Here is a 20,778-nt window from a genome sequence, read left to right as displayed (position 1 = left end):
GGTCTATAAATGCATTTTTGTTTTCCCTAATATTTCTAGCAACAAAGTGATGCGATGGAGACTGAGGTTGGTTGGACTGGCATCCGACATGTCTTGGTGTAGGCTAAGCTCTTCTTTGAGGACCTTGATTGGCATCAAATGTGGGTATGAGTCATAGGCCTGCCTTTGCTGCCTTCGCCAGGCATTTGTGGTCCATAATGGCCTCTCAAAGAAGAGCTTACACAGAGGCATACTGAGTGTGTCATATAGCGCTCCAAATGCCTTATAGGCCAAGGCTCAAATGACACATTAGGAATTCTATGAGGAAGTAAAAGTGCACAGGGGAAGTGTCAGCTTGTTAAGGGGGCCCCATTAGCCCCTCGTCTCCCGCCCTGTTTCCATGGTGACCCCTTATGACTAAAATAGGTCTTTAGATGAGTGATCTGACTGCACCATCACATGCTACAGTTTCACAATTAAGGTAGTCCCTGCCCGCAAACTTCTGCAATCCACTGGCCCCTAAACATAATGACGGATTCTGATTCTGAAGTACTGCGTACTTGCCATTATGAATGTAGCTTACTGCCTGAAGGGAGGGCTATAGCTAATTTCATTCCATCCACTTTATAAATGCATGATTCCATAGTTAGTAGTACTCAAAACTGCATTAAGATCCTGGTAATCAGAGGGAACTAATTCCTTAATTGCATTAATGAAGAATAAATCAAGAGCTACAGACTCATTAGCTCATTAGCTGTTTTCAATGTCCAGTGGCTAACTGTCGTTTGAGGAGGTTGACCACAATGCAGAAACCCCATACAGACAGACAGCTGCTGGTAAATGGAGAATGAGGAAGTAAAAATATTTAGAATGTCCACAGATATGTGTTTCTGTCGTCCCCGCTTCAGTAAAAAAAAAGGGAGAAAAAAATAAAAGACAGCACACCATTTGAGAAATGAATTTATCGAAGTCACTGTCTTTTTCCCCATTAGTAAGTGTTTAGTTCAGCGTTTTAAATAATTGCGTTACCAGGAATGATATTTAAAATACATTTGGGAGTCAATGAGGCGGGAAAGTGCCTACATGTTTTGCTGATGACACCCGGGCCATTTGGAAGACATCAAAGTAGAGAGGAGGTAGCCCAGATGCATATTATAAACTCATTATGGGTATCATTTAAAAGGATGTACTCCACTCCAGCAGCAGAAAACAATATTCCCAGTCTCTCTCTAGTAATGTGTGTTTGCAAAGTCCAGAATATCAGAATAGTTTTTAAGATGTAGATAAGAGGCGAATGTGAGTCGATGTTTTCTGATGGAAAAGAGAAGAAGGCACTCCAATATATGATCGGAAGTTCTTGCACGGGTACTACCGCAATTCAGATGAGCAGAAACGTCTTTCTCTCTCTAAGAACACGCAAGCAGGAAGCTATTGTAGACAGCACAATAATCTACTCTAGGCTTTGTACAGACATATGATAAACAGATTAACAAACAAACTAAAGAGAGTGTATCATAAACACCCCAGGCTGTGGGTTAATGCTGCCAGAACAATTCAATGATCATTTCAAATTTACTGTGGTAGTTGTGTAGGATCTTGAGATTTTCACTCATATAAAAGGCACCACTCATATAAACACATATTTAGTATCAAAAACCTCAAGGCACAGTAAGTAGCCCTACATGTGGATATGATGGGCACAGTGTCTTCAAGCCTAGGAAAATGTAGTTCTATCCTTCAAAAGAAATGTGTTTCAGATCAAATCAAAAATCAAACTTTATTTGTCACATGCGCCGAATACAACAGTGTAGACCTTACAGTGAAATGCTTACTTACAAGCCCTTAACCAACAATGCAGTTTTAAGAAAATAAGTGGTAAGAAAGTATTTACTAAAATAAACTGAAGTAAAAAATAAAATTCAAATAATAATAAGATGTAAAAAATAACAGTAGCGAGGCTATTTAAAGGGGGTACCGGTACAGAGTCAATGTGTGGGGGCACAGGTTAGTCGAAGTAATTGAGGTAATATGTACATGTAGGTAGAGGTAAAGTGACTATGCAAGGATAATAAACAGAGAGTAACACTAGCGTAAAAATGGGTGGTGTCAATGTAAATAGTCCGGGTAGCCATTTGATTAGCTGTTCCATTGAGTAGTACTGAGACTTTGAGAGACTTAATTGTGTGCCGCCCCTCCACCATCAAAACACTACTACCCGTGGGGTTGAGTGAACCAGCGGTGTCCAGGCCACTCGTTCAGCCTAATGTTCTTTAATGTAGAAGCCATGTGGCTACAGGGTGTTCATGGCCATTAAGGCCCAAGCAAAAATATACTGGGCTTAAAGACTCATTTGAACAAACCTTACACTAACTATGCCAGTTAGTGCTTTTATCTTGTAATTTTACTTTGGGGAGGATGGATATGTTTCAATTTGTATATTTTATTTTACCTTTATTTTGACAAGGAGACCCAAGGTCTCTTTTGCAAGGCAGTCCTGCATACACACAATTTACAAAATACAATATATAAAAAATTACACACTCAAGATAAACAATCCTCAGCAAAGAGGTCCCCAATCAAAATGTTTAACTGCCCGAGAGGCATCAGCACATTGTAGGGAACTCTGTTGCAAGATTGCTCCATACATTGGGTGCAAAGAAACTAAAAGCTGATTTACCTAACTCTGAGGAGACTGAAGGGATTTCCAGAGTTAGCCATGACCGGGTATGGTAACTCGTACGTCTAAAAGTTATTATTAATGTCAGGCACAGCGGGAGTTTTTGTAAGACAGTGTTATAAATGAAAAAAGAGCAATGAATCAACCTACGTGACATCAAAGAGGGCCAGCCTGGTAAAGAATGCAGTGATGTGTACTGAACCTGTAGCCCATAATAAAACGAAGAGCGCTATCGTAAACTGCATCTAATGGCTTTAAAGAAGTGGCGCCGTAGTGTAGGACCGGTAGGTACCATCGATTGAATGATCGACTTTCTAGCATTAAGCGAGAGGCAGGAAGCAGGAATTTCCATGCAAGAAGCCCCTTTTTGTGCTTCTTCAGTATAGCTAACAGTATAGTTTTAAAAGACATGGTCTTCTATCCCGATGCAGAGATATTTGTAAGAAGGGACACGATCAATGTGGGCAACATCCAAAGTACATATGCTGAAGTCATTTGTATACACTCTAGAAAACAACATACACTGAGTGTACAAAACATTATGCTCTTTCCATGACATAGACTGACCAGGTGAAAGCTATGATCCACAACCGCAGGGCTCTCCAAAGGGTGGTACGGTAAGCCCAACGCATCACCAGGTATACACTGCCTGCCCTCCAGGACATCTACAGCACCCAGTGTCATAGGAAGGCCAAGAAGATCATCAAGGACCTCAGCCACCTGAGCCACGGCCTGTTCACCCTTCTATCATCCAGAGGGTGAGATCAGTACAAGCGCATCAAAGCTTGGACCGAAAGACTGAAAAACAGCTTCTATTTCAAGTCCATCACTGTTAAATAGCCATCACTACCCGACCTCCACCCAGTACCCTCCCTGAACTTAGTCACTGTCACTAGCTGGCTACCACCCGGTTACTCAACCCTGTACCTTAGAGGCTGCTGCCCTAAGGTCACTTTAATAATGTTTACATATTGCTTTACCCATTTCATATATCTGTATTCTAGTCACGGCCATCCTATCCAACTATTGCTGTACATATACTATACTTATACTACACTATTGCCTTGTTTAACTTGGGTCAAATGTGTCGGGTAGCCTTCCATAAGCTTCCCACAATAAGCTGGGTGAATTTTGGCCCATTCTTCCTGACAGAGCTGGTGTAACTGAGTCAGGTTTGTAGGCCTCCTTATTCGCACAAGCTTTTTCAGTTCTGCCCACAAATTTTTTATGGGATTGAGGTCAGAGCTTTGTGATGGCCACTCCAATACCTTGACTTTGTTGTCCTTTGTTGCCATTTTGACACAACTTTGGAAGTATGCTTGGAGTCATTGTCCATTTGGAAGACCCATTTACGACCAAGCTTTAACGTCATGACTGATGTCTTGAGATGTTGCTTCAATATATCCACATATTTTTCCCTGCCTCATGATGCCATCTATTTTGTGAAGTGCACCAGTCCCTCCTGCAGCAAAGCATCCCCACAACATGACGCTGCCACCCCCGTACTTCACGGTTGGGATGATGTTCTTTGGCTTGCAAGCCCCCTTTTTTCTCCAAACATAACGATGGTCATTATGGCCAAACAGTTCTATTTTTGTTTCATTACACCAGAGGATATTTCTCCAAAAGTACAATCTTTGTCCCCATGTGCAGTTGCAAATCATAGTCTGGCTGTATTTATGGTGGTTTTGGAGCAGTGGCTTCTTCCCTCCTGAGCGGCCTTTCAGGTTATGTCGATATAGGACTCGTTTACCTATGGATATAGATACTTTTGTACCTGTTTCCTCCAGCAACTTCACAAGGTCCTTTGCTGTTGTTCCTGGGATTGATTTGCACTTTTCACACCAAAGTACGTTAATCTCTAGGAGACAGAACGCGTCTACTTCCTGAGCGGTGTAATGGCTGCGTGGTCCCATGGTGTTTATATTTGCGTACTATTGTTTGTACAGATGAACGTGGTACCTTCAGGCATTTGTAAATTGCTCCCAAGGATGAACCAGACTTGTGGAGGTCTGCAATCTTTTTTTCTGAGGTCTTGGCTGATTTATTTAGATTTTCCCATGATGTCAAGAAAAGAGATAATAAGTTTGAAGGTAGGCCTTAAAATACATCCATCCACAGGTGCATTTTCTGGAATTTTCCAAGCTGTTTATAGGCACAGTCAACTTAGTGTATGTTAACTTCTGACCCACTGGAATTGTGATACAGTGAATTATAAGTGAAATAATCTGTCTGGAAACAATTGTTGGTAAAATTACTTGTGTCATGTACAAAGTAGATGTCCTAACCGACTTGCAAAACCCATCATTTGTTAACAAGAAATGTGTGGAGTGGTTGAAAAACGAGTTTTAATGACTACAAAATAAGTAAACTTTCGACTTCAACTGTATGTTTATTTAACGAGGCAAGTCAGTTAAGAACAAATTCTTATTTACAAGGAGATCCTACGGCGGCCAAATCCTAACCCGGATGATGCAGGGCCAATTGTGCACCACACTATGAGACTCCCAGTCACGGCCGGTTGTGATACATCCTGGAATTGAACCAGGGTCTGTAGTCACGCCTCCAGCACGGAGATGCAGTGCCTTAGACCGCTGTGCCACTCAGGAGTCTGAGTATGGCTTCAAAAATAATTCAGACACCTTGACTTTTTCCACATTTTGTTAGGTCACAGCCTTATTCTAAAATATATATATTTTAAACGTCTCATCAATCTACACACAATGCCCCATAATAACAAACCTAAAACAGTATTCAGACCATTTACTCAGTACTTTGTTGAAGCACCTTTGGCAGCGATTACAGCCTCAAGTCGTCTTGAGTATAACGCTACAAGCTTGGCAGACCTGTATTTGGGGAATTTCTCCCATTCTTCTCTGCAGATCCTCTCAAGCTCTGTCAGATTGGATGGGGAGCATCACTGCACAGCTATTTTAAGGTCTCCAGAGATGTTCGATTGGGTTCAAGTCTGGGCTGGTCTGGGCTGGGCCACTCAAGACTTGTCCCGAAGCCACTACTGCATTGTCTTGGCTATGTGCTTTAGGGTCATTGTCCTGTTGAAAGGTGAACCTTCACCCAGTTTGAGGTTCTGTGCACTCTGGAGCAGGTTTTCATCTAGCATCTCTTTGTACTTTGCTCCGTTCATCTTTGCCTCGATCCTGAATCGTCTCCCAGTCCTTGTCGCTGAAAAACATCCCCACCACCATGCTTCACCGAAGGGATGGCGCCAGGTTTCTTCCAGACGTGACTCTTGGCATTCAGGCTAAAGAGGTTCATCTTGGTTTCATCAGACCAGAGAACCTTGTTTCTCATGGTCCAAGGGTCTTTAGGTTGCCTAGCGGGCTGTCATGTGCCTTTTACTGAGGAATGGACGACGCTAGGCCAATTGTGCGTCGCCCCACGGACCTCCCTGTCACGGCCGACTGCAACAGAGCCTGGGCGCGAACCCAGAGTCTCTGGTGGCACAGCTAGCGCTGCTATGCAGTGCCCTAGACCACTGCGCCACCCGGGAGGTCCTTATTTCTGTTTTTTTATGTATTTTTTTCAAAAGAATTATAAAAAACTGTTTTATCTTTGTCGTTATGGGGTATTGTGTGTAGATTGCAAAGGGAATGTTTAAATTTAATCCATTTTAGATTAAGGCTATAACGTAACAAAATGTGGAAAAAGTCAAGGGGTCTGAATACTTTCTGAAGGCACTGTATATATATTTATTTATTTAAACTACGGATTCCGACATTCCTCATCCTAATATTTCTATTTTTTTATATATATATATTTGTGCGTATTGTTAGATATTACAGCACTGTTGGAGCTAGGAATACAATAATTTTGCTACACCCATAATATCATCTGCTAAACTTGTGTATGCGACCAATAAAATGTGATTGGATTTTTATCCCTTATTGATGTCACTTGTTAAATCAGTGTAGATGAGAGAGAGGAGAGAGTAAAAGTAGGATTTTTAAGCCTTGAGACAATTGAGACATTGTTTGCCATTCAGAGGGGGAATGGGCAGGACAAAATATGCCTTTGGACAGGGTATGGTAGTAGGTGACAGGTGCACCGGTTTGTGTCAAGTGTCAAGTTTTCAACGCTCAACAGTTTCCTGTGTGTATCAAGAATGGGGAGGGGGGACTCAGCATTAGTGTTTTTACTATTTTGTACACTCAGTGTATACTTAGTTTTACTGACATTCAATACTAGTTTAAGGTCAATAAAGGTTTTCTGTTAAACAATGAAGACAGAATGTAGATCAGATAGAGCCTGGACAACAGAAGGGGCAACAGAATACACAACAGTATCGCCCACATACAAGTGAAGGTTACAATTGTTTTCAGAGAAACCAATATTGTTTAGATAGACAGTAAAAAGTACAGGACCCAAAATCGACCCTTGTGGAACTCCTGTCATAATTTCAAGGAAACCTGACTTAACACCATTAGAAAATACACATTGTCCTGTCTGTCATTTAGTATCATTGCCGAATGCTGTGGTAGCCATACTGGTTAAGTGTGCCTTGAATTCTAAATAAATCACTGACAGTGTCACCAGCAAAGCACCATGAAACCATCACACCTCCTTCTCCATGCTTCGCGGTGGGAACCACACATGCAGAGATCATCCATTCACCTACTCTGCACCTCACACCTCACTGTGTCCAAACTTTTGACTGGTACTGTATGTCTGTTGCATGTCAGTTGCAAATACATATTACCTTTGTCATTAGAATATATAGCAAATGAATAAAATGATCTGTTTGTCAGTGCAATGGATAGTTTACTCTACAATGAACCAGATGACCCTGCTTGTTTCTACCGGGTTGATTTCACCAGACCCAGTGAGAAGGAAGGTACTTGACCTTCATGCGAGTTACACTCACCCTATATGTTATTGTGGTGTGTGGAATTATCCCAGTCACTGTCAAATCACAGAGCAGTTTTCCCCTGAAAAAAGAGAACCAGACAATTTTACTTTCTCTAAAATCATATGTGATATTGTGGCTGAAATCATGGAGGTTTCCAATAACACACTGAGGCAATTTCTGGTTTGTTTGGAGACAGTCTTATGACACATTGAAATACAGGGGCAACAGGCTTGACACTTTGGCTATAGATTACAAGGGGAGGCAAAGTTGCCATGTGAGTGATGGTAAAAATAGCCCTTCTGCTCATGCTGCAGGGAGGCTCTCATATTAGATATCCAAACAACGCCACTGAATGGCTGGGAGGCAGAGAGTAGACACGAGACAGACACACAGAGACAAAGAGAGAGACATAGAAATACTGAAAGAGTCCGTCAGAAAAAGAGACAGAAACATAGAAAGGGGGACAGAGACAGGGCGAGAGAGACACATAGAAATAACCATTTCAACCAGATCTTTGACTACCCTCACACACTCTGGTTCTCTTATCCTGAGCGAGAAGCCAGCCAGTCAGCCAATCGTCCAACATGTCGGGAGGAGGCAGTTTCGTCTTCACCCCCATGGCCCTGCGCTCCCTCCAGCTGGACGAGGACATGCTGGAGAGAGCCAAGTACAAGAAGCAGCTAGCCAGCCACCAGCTCAACGGCTACATGCTGAAGAAAGAGGCCAGGGACAGGGTAGGCCCTGCACCTACGAGGACCTGCACCTATGTTAGACCCCCAGCTTTGTGCCATGACCTGGTCATCCAGAACGCAATCTATACTGGGGATGCGGACGCTGTGCAGCGCTTCTTCCCCAGGGGTGTCACGTCGAACCTCATAATCGAACCTCAGGGAGGGGACATGCGCTGGGTGGCCAGGGGGGAAGGTAAGCAACATGGTCCTATTAGAACAAGGGTTTCCCAAAATGTTTTGCTTTGTGACCCACCAATTGAGGTGTCTTTTGAGTCGAGACCCACCACAAGGAGAAGCGGTGACAAAAACATTCGCAGACCAAAGAAGAAGTCAAACATAAATGAATAATACCGTCTTCCTCAAAACATTCGATTTGAGTATGGCTTCTTGTGACCAGTTTTAGGAAATGGACGGTAATTCTGAAATGATTTGTGAAATAATTCTGAAATGATTTGTGACACATTTTTCTGGATCAAAAAGGGGGCTTATAAGGGGTGGGCGTGACAGGTGACGTGGCAACGGGCGCGGTCGGTAGTCTGCGTGGTAGTCTGCGCGGCTGAATTGGCACCCTCAACCCACAGTTTGGAAACCACTGTATTAGAATATGTAAAAAATATATATATAATAATTACATTTAACGATTGTAGTTATGTGTCACATACGGTGACAGATGACTTATAGGTCACTATTATGACATATGTCTGAGGTAATTGCAGAGATTAATGTATATAATCAGTGGTAATGGAACTGGCATCATGATGATAATTACTTGCTTGTCTCCAAGCTCTAGACTTGAGACAGTGATTGTTGATGAGGGGTTTTCCTTGTCTTTATTGAAATGAATACAAAACCCTTTTGTGTGTAAAAAAAAAAGGACCGATTTCAGAATGAAGTGAATCTGTTTAATAAGCTTAATTAGATAATTACATTGGAGTCTGAACATTGTACCAATGCCAAATGGTATATATTTTCCTGATAGACACTTTCAAAAGCCCATAAGCCAACCATCATACCTTAGGATAAATCCCTTGCCCTGTTTTAAATGCTTGTAATCCTGCGATCATTAACAACCATGGCAGTATCAAAATATTATTTACAGTGCCTTGCGAAAGTATTCGGCCCCCTTGAACTTTGCGACCTTTTGCCACATTTCAGGCTTCAAACATAAAGATATAAAACTGTATTTTTTTGTGAAGAATCAACAACAAGTGGGACACAATCATGAAGTGGAACGACATTTATTGGATACTTCAAACTTTTTTAACAAATCAAAAACTGAAAAATTGGGCGTGCAAAATTATTCAGCCCCTTTACTTTCAGTGCAGCAAACTCTCTCCAGAAGTTCAGTGAGGATCTCTGAATGATCCAATGTTGACCTAAATGACTAATGATGATAAATACAATCCACCTGTGTGTAATCAAGTCACCGTATAAATGCACCTGCACTGTGATAGTCTCAGAGGTCCGTTAAAAGCGCAGAGAGCATCATGAAGAACAAGGAACACACCAGGCAGGTCCGAGATACTGTTGTGAAGAAGTTTAAAGCCGGATTTGGATACAAAAAGATTTCCCAAGCTTTAAACATCCCAAGGAGCACAGTGCAAGCGATAATATTGAAATGGAAGGAGTATCAGACCACTGCAAATCTACCAAGACCTGGCCGTCCCTCTAAACTTTCAGCTCATACAAGGAGAACACTGATCAGAGATGCAGCCAAGAGGCCCATGATCACTCTGGATGAACTGCAGAGATCTACAGCTGAGGTGGGAGACTCTGTCCATAGGACAACAATCAGTCGTATATTGCACAAATCTGGCCTTTATGGAAGAGTGGCAAGAAGAAAGCCATTTCTTAAAGATATCCATTAAAAGTGTTGTTTAAAGTTTGCCACAAGCCACCTGGGAGACACACCAAACATGTGGAAGAAGGTGCTCTGGTCAGATGAAACCAAAATTGAACTTTTTGGCAACAATGCAAAACGTTATGTTTGGCGTAAAAGCAACACAGCTGAACACACCATCCCCACTGTCAAACATGGTGGTGGCAGCATCATGGTTTGGGCCTGCTTTTCTTCAGCAGGGACAGGGAAGATGGTTAAAATTGATGGGAAGATGGATGGAGCCAAATACAGGACCATTCTGGAAGAAAACCTGATGGAGTCTGCAAAAGACCTGCGACTGGGACGGAGATTTGTCTTCCAACAAGACAATGATCCAAAACATAAAGCAAAATCTACAATGGAATGGTTCAAAAATAAACATATCCAGGTGTTAGAATGGCCAAGTCAAAGTCCAGACCTGAATCCAATCGAGAATCTGTGGAAAGAACTGAAAACTGCTGTTCACAAATGCTCTCCATCCAACCTCACTGAGCTCGAGCTGTTTTGCAAGGAGGAATGGGAAAAAATGTCAGTCTCTCGATGTGCAAAACTGATAGAGACATACCCCAAGCGACTTACAGCTGTAATCGCAGCAAAAGGTGGCGCTACAAAGTATTAACTTAAGGGGGCTGAATAATTTTGCACGCCCAATTTTTCAGTTTTTTATTTGTTAAAAAAGTTTGAAATATCCAATAAATGTCGTTCCACTTCATGATTGTGTCCCACTTGTTGTTGATTCTTCACAAAAAAATACAGTTTTATATCTTTATGTTTGAAGCCTGAAATGTGGCAAAAGGTCGCAAAGTTCAAGGGGGCCGAATACTTTCGCAAGGCACTGTATATACATTATTTATAGATACAGTCCACCACTTACTTCAGAAACATTCCAAAAGGAAAGCCAACTTATTAGTCATGTGCTTGATTTTCCATCCACACACCTGTCCAATGTTATTCTCTTGTGGCTAGGTGGTCAGTCACAAACATAGCAACTGTGTGTTCTTGTCTGTAAGCAGTTCCATTGTCCAGTCTAAGGGGTTTGGTAGCATGAAAATGATTGAGCATGAGTGAGCTTGTTACATGTGACACAGAAGTAATTTGGCTGCTGCGCCACCCGGGCAGTGGCTGCAGGGTTTTATGGGCCATCCAAAATATCACATAACGCCATTGCCGTCGGGCCTCCCCGAAATAGCCCCCTGTGGACAAACAAGCTTCAGAACAGCATAACATTTACCTCAGGAGAGAGAAACCGCCATTACTGCTACAAAGAAGAAGAAAAAACAAAATCGGACCAGTCAGTTGTTACTCTTATTACCACTTGAGCGCAGACTCAACCTGCACTGCATAAATGCCTCCAAAGCGCTACCGCAATGATGTGATCGCTACGGCACAGGCCACAGGTTATGTTCTTCAATTCTGGAACTGTCTTTTGGTGGGGGATGACCTGACCCTTATTAGCATCATGGACGAACCTGAGTGTGAAGACCTCATCGATGCCATCTATGACACCAGCAACATTGAGGAGTGGAAGAACTTCAGGCACCACTATAGAACCCTGAGTACGTCAATGCCTTTGTTTGAAATAACCTGTTCACAGGGGGTTCATTAGCCACCAAAAAGGAACAAAACAGCGAGGGACTATCTGTACTTGTCCAATAACAAATGCTTGTTTTCCTTTTCCCTTGCAAGACGTTTTAAAGCGTTTTTAGTTGCATGCCTTAAGGACACGACCCTGTTCTTCTTCTCCAGGACTGTGGTCTCTGACCTATGAGCAGCAGCTGACAACCCCACTCCACATTACAGCCGGCCGGGGGTTTGTTGACTGCCTGAGGCACCTGCTGCAGCGCGGGGCCAGCGTAGACCTGGCCCCTGGGGGCAGCACTGCCCTCCATGAGGCCTGCCAGAATGGCCAGCCCCAGTGTGTAAAATTGCTGCTGTCCCATGGTGCCAACTCCAACGCTGTCAGTGAAGATGGGCTCATGCCCTTGCACGTGTGCACCAGTCCTGAGTCCCTAGTGTAAGTACTGTACCAACCAATTGTATTGCTCTAAGACATGGCTGGGTTAGGGTTAGGATTGTGGTTAAGGGTTAGGGTTTAACCGGGATGTGAACATGAAGCTAGGGTTAGGGTTGTGGTTCAGGCTATGGTTAGGGTTGAATCCGGTATATGGACATGAAAATAGGTTTAGGGTTGTGGTTGAGGCTTGAACCAGGATGTGGACATGAAGCTCGGGTTAGGGTAATGGCCAGGGTAGAGGTTGAACCGGGATGTGGACATGAAGCTAGGGTTATGGTAATTTATTTTATTTATTTGTTATTTTACCAGGTAAGTTGACTGAGAACACATTCTCATTTGCAGCAACGACCTGGGGAATAGTTACAGGGGAGAGGAGGGGGATGAATTAGCCAATTGTAAACTGGAGATTATTAGATGACCGTGATGGTTTGAGGGTCAGATTGGGAATTTAGCCAGGATACCAGGGTTAACACCCCTACTCTTACGATAAGTGCCATGGGTTCTTTAATGACCTCAGAGAGTCAGGACACCCGTTTAACGTCCCATCCGAAAGAAAGCACCCTACACAGGGCAATGTCCCCAATCACTGCCCTGGGGTATTGGGATATTTTTTTTAGACCAGAGGAAAGAGTGCCTCCTACTGGCCCTCCAACACCACTTCCAGCAGCATCTGGTCTCCCATCCAGGGACTGACCAGGACCAACCCTGCTTAGCTTCAGAAGCAAGCCAGCAGTGGTATGCAGGGTGGTATGCTGCTGGTAATGGCCAGGGTAGAGGTTGAACCAGTATGTGGACATATAGCTGGGTTAGGGTGATGGCCAGGGTAAAGGTTGAACCGGGATGTGGACATGTAGCTGGGTTAGGGTAATGGCCAGGGTAAAGGTTGAACCGGGATGTGGACATGAAGCTCGGGTTAAGGTAATAGGGATCAAAATGAATATTATTACATTCATTTTCAATTCTATTTCCCAACGGCCCTTCTCTGTAACTGGATGTACAGGTGCGCCAAACACCTGCTCCAGTTTGGCGCTGCAATCAATGGGCGGAGCCTCGGCGAGGATAACACGCCGCTACATGTGGCGGCACAGAACGGGCTCCCGGGTCACACGGAGCTGTACCTGCACTACGGCGCCGCCCTGGAGAAGCGGAATGACGATGGTCTCACGCCACTCAACGCCGCTTGCTCACAACCACAGGAGAAGGGCGATCTGGAACGCTACACCAAGGTGTGCGAGTTACTTAATTCATTGTTGTGTTATTTGTTTAATGTGGTCGTTTGGGGTTAGTAATATTCAGTACAGCTTGGTTTGGCTCGCCTTGGTTTGGCTCTGTGGTGTGTATAGCCCTTCTGTGTGTCCTGTCCTCCAGGTATGTGAGCTGCTGCTGACGGCGGGAGCTGACGTCAACACAGAGGACCAGGACAAACAGTCCCCGCTTCACATGGCCTGTAAGAACGTCAACCCGGGCGTGGTGGATCATCTTCTGGCCCACGGAGCCTGCGTCAACACCATGTGTTACAGTGGAAACGCCCCCATGCAAAACGTCCTCAAGGTGTTTTTTCACATTTGGATTTATTTGACATATAAAAACACAATTCAGCCACACATGTAGATGCAATGCATTGAACATGATTGAGGATCAATCAGGAAAACTGGTTTCCAACTTCATTTCCATTGTGGTCCTCTGAAGGTGGTGGCCTACAAGGCGGATCACAAGCCAGAGAGGGTAGTTCGCTCTCTGCTCAACCACGGCTCCATCAGGGTGTGGCCTGGAGCACTGCCCGAGGTAAGAGCCAGAAGCGGCCACAACTATAAGCGGAAAAAGCAACTGCTTAGGGCCTTGTAATCTTTTCTTATTAATTATATTAATTTTATTTAGTGAAGGGCACAGGCACTAGGGAAGGAATAGTGTTTTATGTTAGGAGTAGGAGTAAAAAAAAAAAAAAGATGTGAAGAACCTGGCAATACATCTTGAACATGTTTTGTAATTGTGTAATCTTGCTGTGCATTCAATCAGTCATTCAAGTGTTCATGATTGTGTATACTGTACATTTATGCAGAAATCACCTGCGGTTAAACAGATTGGTTCATATTTCATAAAAGTGTAATTAAATGAAATCGTCAGCATTCAATTGTTGTTGATGTAAACAGCCAATGATATAACTGTAACAGGATGTACAGTTGAGAAGGAACAGATGAAATATGAACACTAAAACAGTTCACTGAATTCTTTCTCTCTCTCCTCAACGTGAAATAATGTTCTCACTGTGAGAAACTACCTCTATTCAATGAACCAGACCTGGGTTCAAATAATATTCGATATCATTTGAAACGCTTGATTGTGCTTGCCTGTTGAAACGATGGAACCAATTCAAAAGTCCCGTGCAAACCTTTCCCACCTGGCACTCAAGGCAGGCTAAAGCAACCGCTTGAAAGTATTTGAAAGATTGCAAAGAGTATTTGAACCCAGGTCTGCTACTATTCACTGAACCCACCACGTGCTCTGGAACAAAATGCCTGACTCCTAATTAGGGAATGTTAATAGGAGATTAATTAGCACTAATTGCATAATTTCCAGTAAACCCCCAGAGGGTAGACCAATCTGTTCATCTCACCAAGTGTTTAATTACTTTAGTTTATTTCTTATATTCTATTGATGAGTCATAAGTCACAACCTCCTAAATCCAACATTTTTCATTTTTGTTTCTTAGGAGATCACAAAAATGAGAATTGGTTAAAAATATATAAAAAAATGTATGCAGGCAATTGTTCCCTTTGCAATTATACAATTGGGAATATTTCATTTGCACCTGGGAGGGTAAGGTTTTAGGCTAGAAAATAGGCTAGAAAAATTATAAGCTATTGTTTATTTCCTTAACATGACCAAGTATCCATAACCATGGCTGTGTTTACAAAGGCAGCCCATTCTGATCTTTTGTCCACTAATTGGTCCTCTTACCAATCAGATCAGATGTTTTTACATCAGATCTTTTTCAAAGCTTATCTGATTGGTCTAATGGCCAATTAGTGGGAAAAAAAATATCAGAATTGAACTGCTTGTGCAAACGGAGCCCATCTGGTTTCTAGTTTTAAGCAACGTGGTATTCATGACACATTGATGTATTTTCAGGTGCTAAAGTATTGCTGTGTCTCCCCACACACCATTGAGGTTCTTCTGAATGCGTACGACCGCCTCAAGGTCACAGATGACTGGGTGGAGGCTGTTTCACCTGAGATGTTTAAGGTACGTTTCTCGAATCATAGTGATTCTACGGTATTCTATGCTGATATAATATGACTCTAACTGTCTGAGTGTTTTGTGTATCTCTCCCTCCAGGAACACAAGGGGTTCTATGAATCCGTCTTCTCCCTGCAGCATACCCCTCGCTCCCTACAGCACCTGGCTCGATGGAAGTTCAGGAACTACCTAGACGGGCGCGTGCACAAGGTGGTGCCACAGCTAGACCTGCCCACCTTCATCAAAAATTTCCTGCTGCTGGAGTTCAGAGACTATGTCCACTGAGTCAGAGATAGAGCCAGGATGTATATAAGCCTACATACATGGTATGATATGGTTAGAATGCCCAGCAATATAGAGCTCTGTATTGTATGTACACTCAGGACAAACACTAGGAATTCAGTCTGTCTGTGACAATATTAGTTTTTGCAGAGTGACACAGAAGGAGGATCATCATCATAGACCTACAGATGGTGGTACTACAGTAAGTACTACCGCTCCTGGATCCATTATCCTCGAGATTGCAGTGTGAGTAGTGTTCAGTAAATGGATACCATTATCTACAACAACATATGACAAAACACGTTTTAGACATCATTTGTGTCTCTACAATTGATTGTATTCATTTTATTACTATTTTCGTTGACAATTCAAAATTATTTTGCGTTACAGCAGAACCTTGTTATTCTGAGTCACCACAAGGCGGTGCTGTGGTCTTCAAACGAATGAGACGTACTTTATTGGATGGCTGGCTTCCTTCTGTTTTTTTCTATTTTATTTGTTAAAGAAGCGTCACGTGTAACCTTTTTTATTTATAGTGCTATCAATGGCACTGAAATGTACATACGTAAAGTAATCTTACGTTGAAGGAGTACAAGGACATCGTTTACATATTTTGATATTGAGATTTTTTTCCAAAATGATCTGATTTCAGAGAAAAATAGAAGACTATTGTTTGGCTAAGCACCTTGTCATGTAATGGAGATTGTCCCACCTAGCTATCTTAAAATGAATGCACTAACTGTAAATCGTTCTGGATAAGAGCGTCTGCTAAATAACAAAAAAATATTACAAAATGTATGATCAATGTCAATATGATTTTATGGATATATAGTAAGTATTTGGTTGAGAATTACTACTACTTTTTAAATTAAATAAATCCTAAATGAACAAATGTATGTGATACATGTTTATTGTTGTTAACTCCTTTCCTTTATGTCAGAATATTTGTCCGAATATTTGTCCGAATATTTTCATTAGGCTAAATTATTAGAAGCCTATTTTATATCACTGGCATTAGACTAGTAATTTTGGAAATTATTCAATTAATTTATTATTTATTTATTAAGAGTTCATGAGAACAAATCTGAGAGACGGTTATGCAAAGACTCTGTGGTTATCTTATATTACAAAAAGTTTCAGTCAAATACAACACGCTAGTGATGGACATAAATCATGAACTCTTGAATAAGCAGTAAGCTTTTGTGTTCAAAATTACCAACACGGTCGATCGATGCTTTTTAATCTAGCAAATAGTGGGATCGACAACAATTGAATGGATAACAAACAAAAAATAATAAAATAACATGAATTTAATATAATGCAACGTAGCTTAGTATTTTTACATTATTTGTGATTGAATTAAATCACAGAAATGTCGATGTAAAACCACTTAGGTGACTTAAGCGTTTCCAGTTGATAATTATGTGGTGAGGTCCAGTTGTGTGATTGTGTGGGATCGAAAGAAGTAGCGTCCTTTTAAATACCAACCACCCGACTTGGGGAGAATGACCTGCTTGACAGAGGGTGGTGACACGGAGACGAGATGCTGACTTGGGTAATGAACCTGCCACATTGCGGCTCTTGAACTAGCTACGCTTTTCAATGTGCTTAGCGCATGAGGAGCTATAAGCCACATCAAAAGAAAGTAAACTTGCAACGAAAAATAATACAATTTTGAAATAAATGATATTAGCAATATGTTAGAACTTGAATAAACATGACATTAAAGCTCCAAGGAAAGTCCATCACCCAGTTGTTATTGACATATACTAGCAACTAGGCTATAACAATAGTATTACTATTACAATAGCCTGATAATACATGTAGCTGATCAAATAAACTTTTAGATTCCTAACTCATAAAATAAACCAATAATAAATCTAATGGATATAAATGCAGAAAGTATCACATTTCCGAGAGAAATGTGTTATATCTGTTCAATAGGGTATGGGGAGATTCTGATTGTAGACTATACAATCAGAAGTGAGTCCACTCTAAAAAAAGAAAGGGAGAGAGGAGCGAGGGAGAGGAAGCTATCTGGTTTCAATAGATCAAAGGTAGGTGCTGCTGAATGAGTCATTTGCAATTATAAGAATAATTAGCATCCTTTGGCCCTCCATTGCTAATCAGAGTCGGTTGGTGATATGTTTATGTCTTCATGCAATCAGACGGCCAGTTGGAGTGCCAAGCGCGTCCCCAGGACTCAATAGGGGCTAATCATCATCACGGATTGACATTTAAACGGTAAAATTATCTCCGATTAAATCAACACTTAAAAGAAAAGAGAAAAGTGATTTTTCCTCATTACACATTTTGATTTTAATAGAGACTTACAAGCATATAGAAAATGAGTGGCCAAAACCCTGAAAGCGCGCATTAATGACGCGTAATTGTAGCCTAACTATTCCATATTTTATTGGCAATTCGTTTAGGATGCATTCTCAAATTAGGCCTATTTTAAACATGCTAAATGGTTTACATAGACCACTATTTTAATGGTACAGCCATAGCCTCCAACACTTTAATAGCATATTGCATTTTGAATCGAATAAAGTTTAAATGTCTGTAAATGAAAACTGCGCAGCCTCGTTCAAAAATTGCCGTTGACCTTACATGAATGTATTTAATCCGAATCTAATTTTGTACAGAATATCTCTCTCCAGGGAATAATTGTTACCGCACTTTTCTACGGCCAAACGCATTGTTTTACCCCGGGAGAATAGAAAAGCTTTTCTCTCTCAAAAGAGGAAAAACATCTGCCTCTCCTCCCTCCCCACTCCGATGCCATCCGTCCCAACATTTCAACAAAAGCACCGTTGTTTTATGTCGTACCTTGAATCCAAAGTAATTACTTATCATCAATCAAAATTAATAATAGCTGATTGGGTTGGTGTGGTCAACGATTATAGAAGGGGAAGGGCTGAAGCAGTCTCTCACACCGCTTCCAGTCAATGTGGACTGGGCAAAGGTGGTGGAGGGCTGGGGAGGGGGGCGACCCGTCTATTCGGTATCCACTGGGAAACTATCGCCTCTCAAGGCAACCAAAAAGTCAGAAGCTGAATAAGGAAATGAAGCGTAATTTGAGGAAGATGGATGAGTCCCCAGGGTAACACCCCCTTTCATTCCTCTCAAGCTCTCTCTCTCTCTGTGTGTGTGTGTGTGTGTGTGTGTGTGTGTGTGTGTGTGTGTGTGTGTGTGTGTGTGTGTGTGTGTGTGTGTGTGAAGGAGAGAGAGGGGGCGGGGGGGGGGGAGAGAGAGAGAGAGAGAGAGAGAGAGAGAGAGAGAGAGAGAGAGATGTGAAGGGAGGGGTAGAGCGTGTGTGTTTATGTCTCAGTGTGACAAATAGAGGTATAGGGAGGAGGCACAAAACAAGAAAACGACAGGTCGCAATAAGCTTGTGGACGTTTCGGAGAAGCTGGTTAGTCCACCGGATAATATCAAAGCGAAGGGACATTTAATTTCACTCGACCATCGAATCTAAGGTTTGGCTATTTGTTGAGGGAAAGAAGGAGCGCCTGAGTTTTCGATAAAGATAGTCACAATTTTCTTCGCAATGCAAAGACCGGGCGGCCAAGGGACGGCGTTTTCGATTGACTCCTTGATAGGAACTCCGCAACCTCGCCCGGGACACCTGCTCTACACGGGCTACCCGATGTTTATGCCATACAGACCCTTAATGATTCCTCAATCTTTATCTCATTCACATTTACCATCTGGCATACCTCCTTTGGCGCCGTTGGCATCTTTCGCTGGACGTCTTACCAACACATTCTGTGCGAGTTTGGGACAGGGGATGCCGTCGATGGTGGCTCTCACCACAACACTGCCAAGTTTTTCCGATCCGCCGGATAGTTTCTATCCTCCCCAAGAGCTCCCCGGACCTCGGTTAAGTGCCGACCCTGGAACGAGGAGACAGGAGAGCCCACACTCAGATGATCTCCATGGAAGGGACAAGGGGTCGGATTTACTCAACTTCTCGGAAACTTTTCAAACTATACCAGGTAAGCTCACTGCCTGTGTCCCTGTTCTGTCCATACGCTTCCATATTAGGTTGGCAAGTTGAGACCTATTGGGTAAAACGCGCAAGCGGCATCCGAATTAGAAATTGGATCTAATCTAATTCCCAGAGTTTTACGAAATCTCCACAAACGCATAGTTTCATAACAAACCACCATTTTTAAATATGCAATAACTCGAATAGGTTAGCCTAACTCAAGTTAGTGACACACTGTTTTCTAATCTATTTCTTAATCACTAACGATCTTGACTTAGCCTTTAGGTAGGCTATGTAATATCACGTTAATTCATAGGGTAGTTATGAATGGTAATAGGCCTACTCATTTCCTTTGACGAAAATATAGCAGAAATAAAACTCCAAACAGACATTTGTAGTCGCTGTATTTATAATGTTTACTTGCGTTAATTTAACCTACATTTGTGGGGTAAACTTGTATTGGATCAAACTAATTGATTCTAATGTATGTTTCCTTTCTTCTTTTGCACGTTTTAGGTGAGACTAAATTGTACAGCTCAGACGATGAGAAGTTGGACCTCAAATCAGCGGACACGGCTTGCAGTGACAGAGAGGACAGCTCTGCCGTTGACAGCGAAAACGAAAGCGTATCCGATGGGAACAACTGTGGTGCTTTATCCCAAAAGAGTAAACTTAAACCCGGGTCGCAGGAAGCTCTACCGCCGGGAAGCTCAGTGGGGAAGAGCAGGAGGAGACGAACAGCTTTTACAAGCGAGCAGCTACTTGAACTTGAGAAGGAATTTCATTGTAAAAAGTACCTTTCGCTTACCGAACGTTCTCAAATAGCACACGCACTTAAATTGAGCGAGGTGCAGGTCAAGATTTGGTTCCAGAATCGTAGGGCCAAATGGAAAAGAATCAAAGCTGGCAACGTGAATAACAGGTCTGGAGAGCCTGTGAGAAACCCCAAAATTGTGGTCCCAATCCCAGTGCACGTCAACAGGTTTGCGGTGAGGAGTCAGCACCAACAGATAGAGCAAACAAGGCCATGACGAACTATACTGGCCTAAACTAATTTTGACAAAATAAAGTTATGGGTTGTTAAATGCATGAAGCACAAAAACTGGATGACATTTTGT

General features: G+C 42.3%; 2 protein-coding genes across 4 annotated transcripts; both read left to right on the top strand.

The window, feature by feature from the left end:
- Positions 1-7,828: 7,828 nt before the first annotated feature.
- LOC139376172 (ankyrin repeat and SOCS box containing 10) lies at positions 7,829-16,982 on the top strand. 3 transcript variants are annotated; one of them, XM_071118440.1, is made up of 7 exons: positions 7,829-8,447; positions 11,880-12,147; positions 13,148-13,373; positions 13,516-13,698; positions 13,837-13,932; positions 15,277-15,390; positions 15,484-16,982. In XM_071118440.1, the coding sequence occupies exons 1-7, from the start codon at positions 8,108-8,110 to the stop codon at positions 15,667-15,669; spliced, it is 1,413 nt and encodes a 470-aa protein (XP_070974541.1). In that variant the 5' UTR covers positions 7,829-8,107; the 3' UTR covers positions 15,670-16,982. The 3 variants fall into 3 exon arrangements, with proteins under 3 accessions (XP_070974541.1, XP_070974542.1, XP_070974543.1); XM_071118441.1 differs by having other exon boundaries at positions 7,871-8,447; positions 11,934-12,147; positions 15,484-16,558; XM_071118442.1 differs by lacking the exon at positions 7,829-8,447 and adding an exon at positions 11,293-11,689 and having other exon boundaries at positions 15,484-16,558.
- A 2,237-nt stretch (positions 16,983-19,219) lies between these two features.
- On the top strand, positions 19,220-20,778 carry LOC139377375 (homeobox protein GBX-1-like). Its single transcript, XM_071120401.1, has 2 exons — positions 19,220-19,667; positions 20,177-20,778. Exons 1-2 carry the CDS (start codon positions 19,220-19,222, stop codon positions 20,689-20,691), a joined length of 963 nt encoding a protein of 320 aa, XP_070976502.1. The 3' UTR covers positions 20,692-20,778.

The sequence above is a fragment of the Oncorhynchus clarkii genome, chromosome 20, assembly GCF_045791955.1.
Source record: "Oncorhynchus clarkii lewisi isolate Uvic-CL-2024 chromosome 20, UVic_Ocla_1.0, whole genome shotgun sequence".
NCBI lineage: Eukaryota > Metazoa > Chordata > Actinopteri > Salmoniformes > Salmonidae > Oncorhynchus > Oncorhynchus clarkii.
This window is presented reverse-complemented; position numbering and strand designations above follow the sequence as displayed.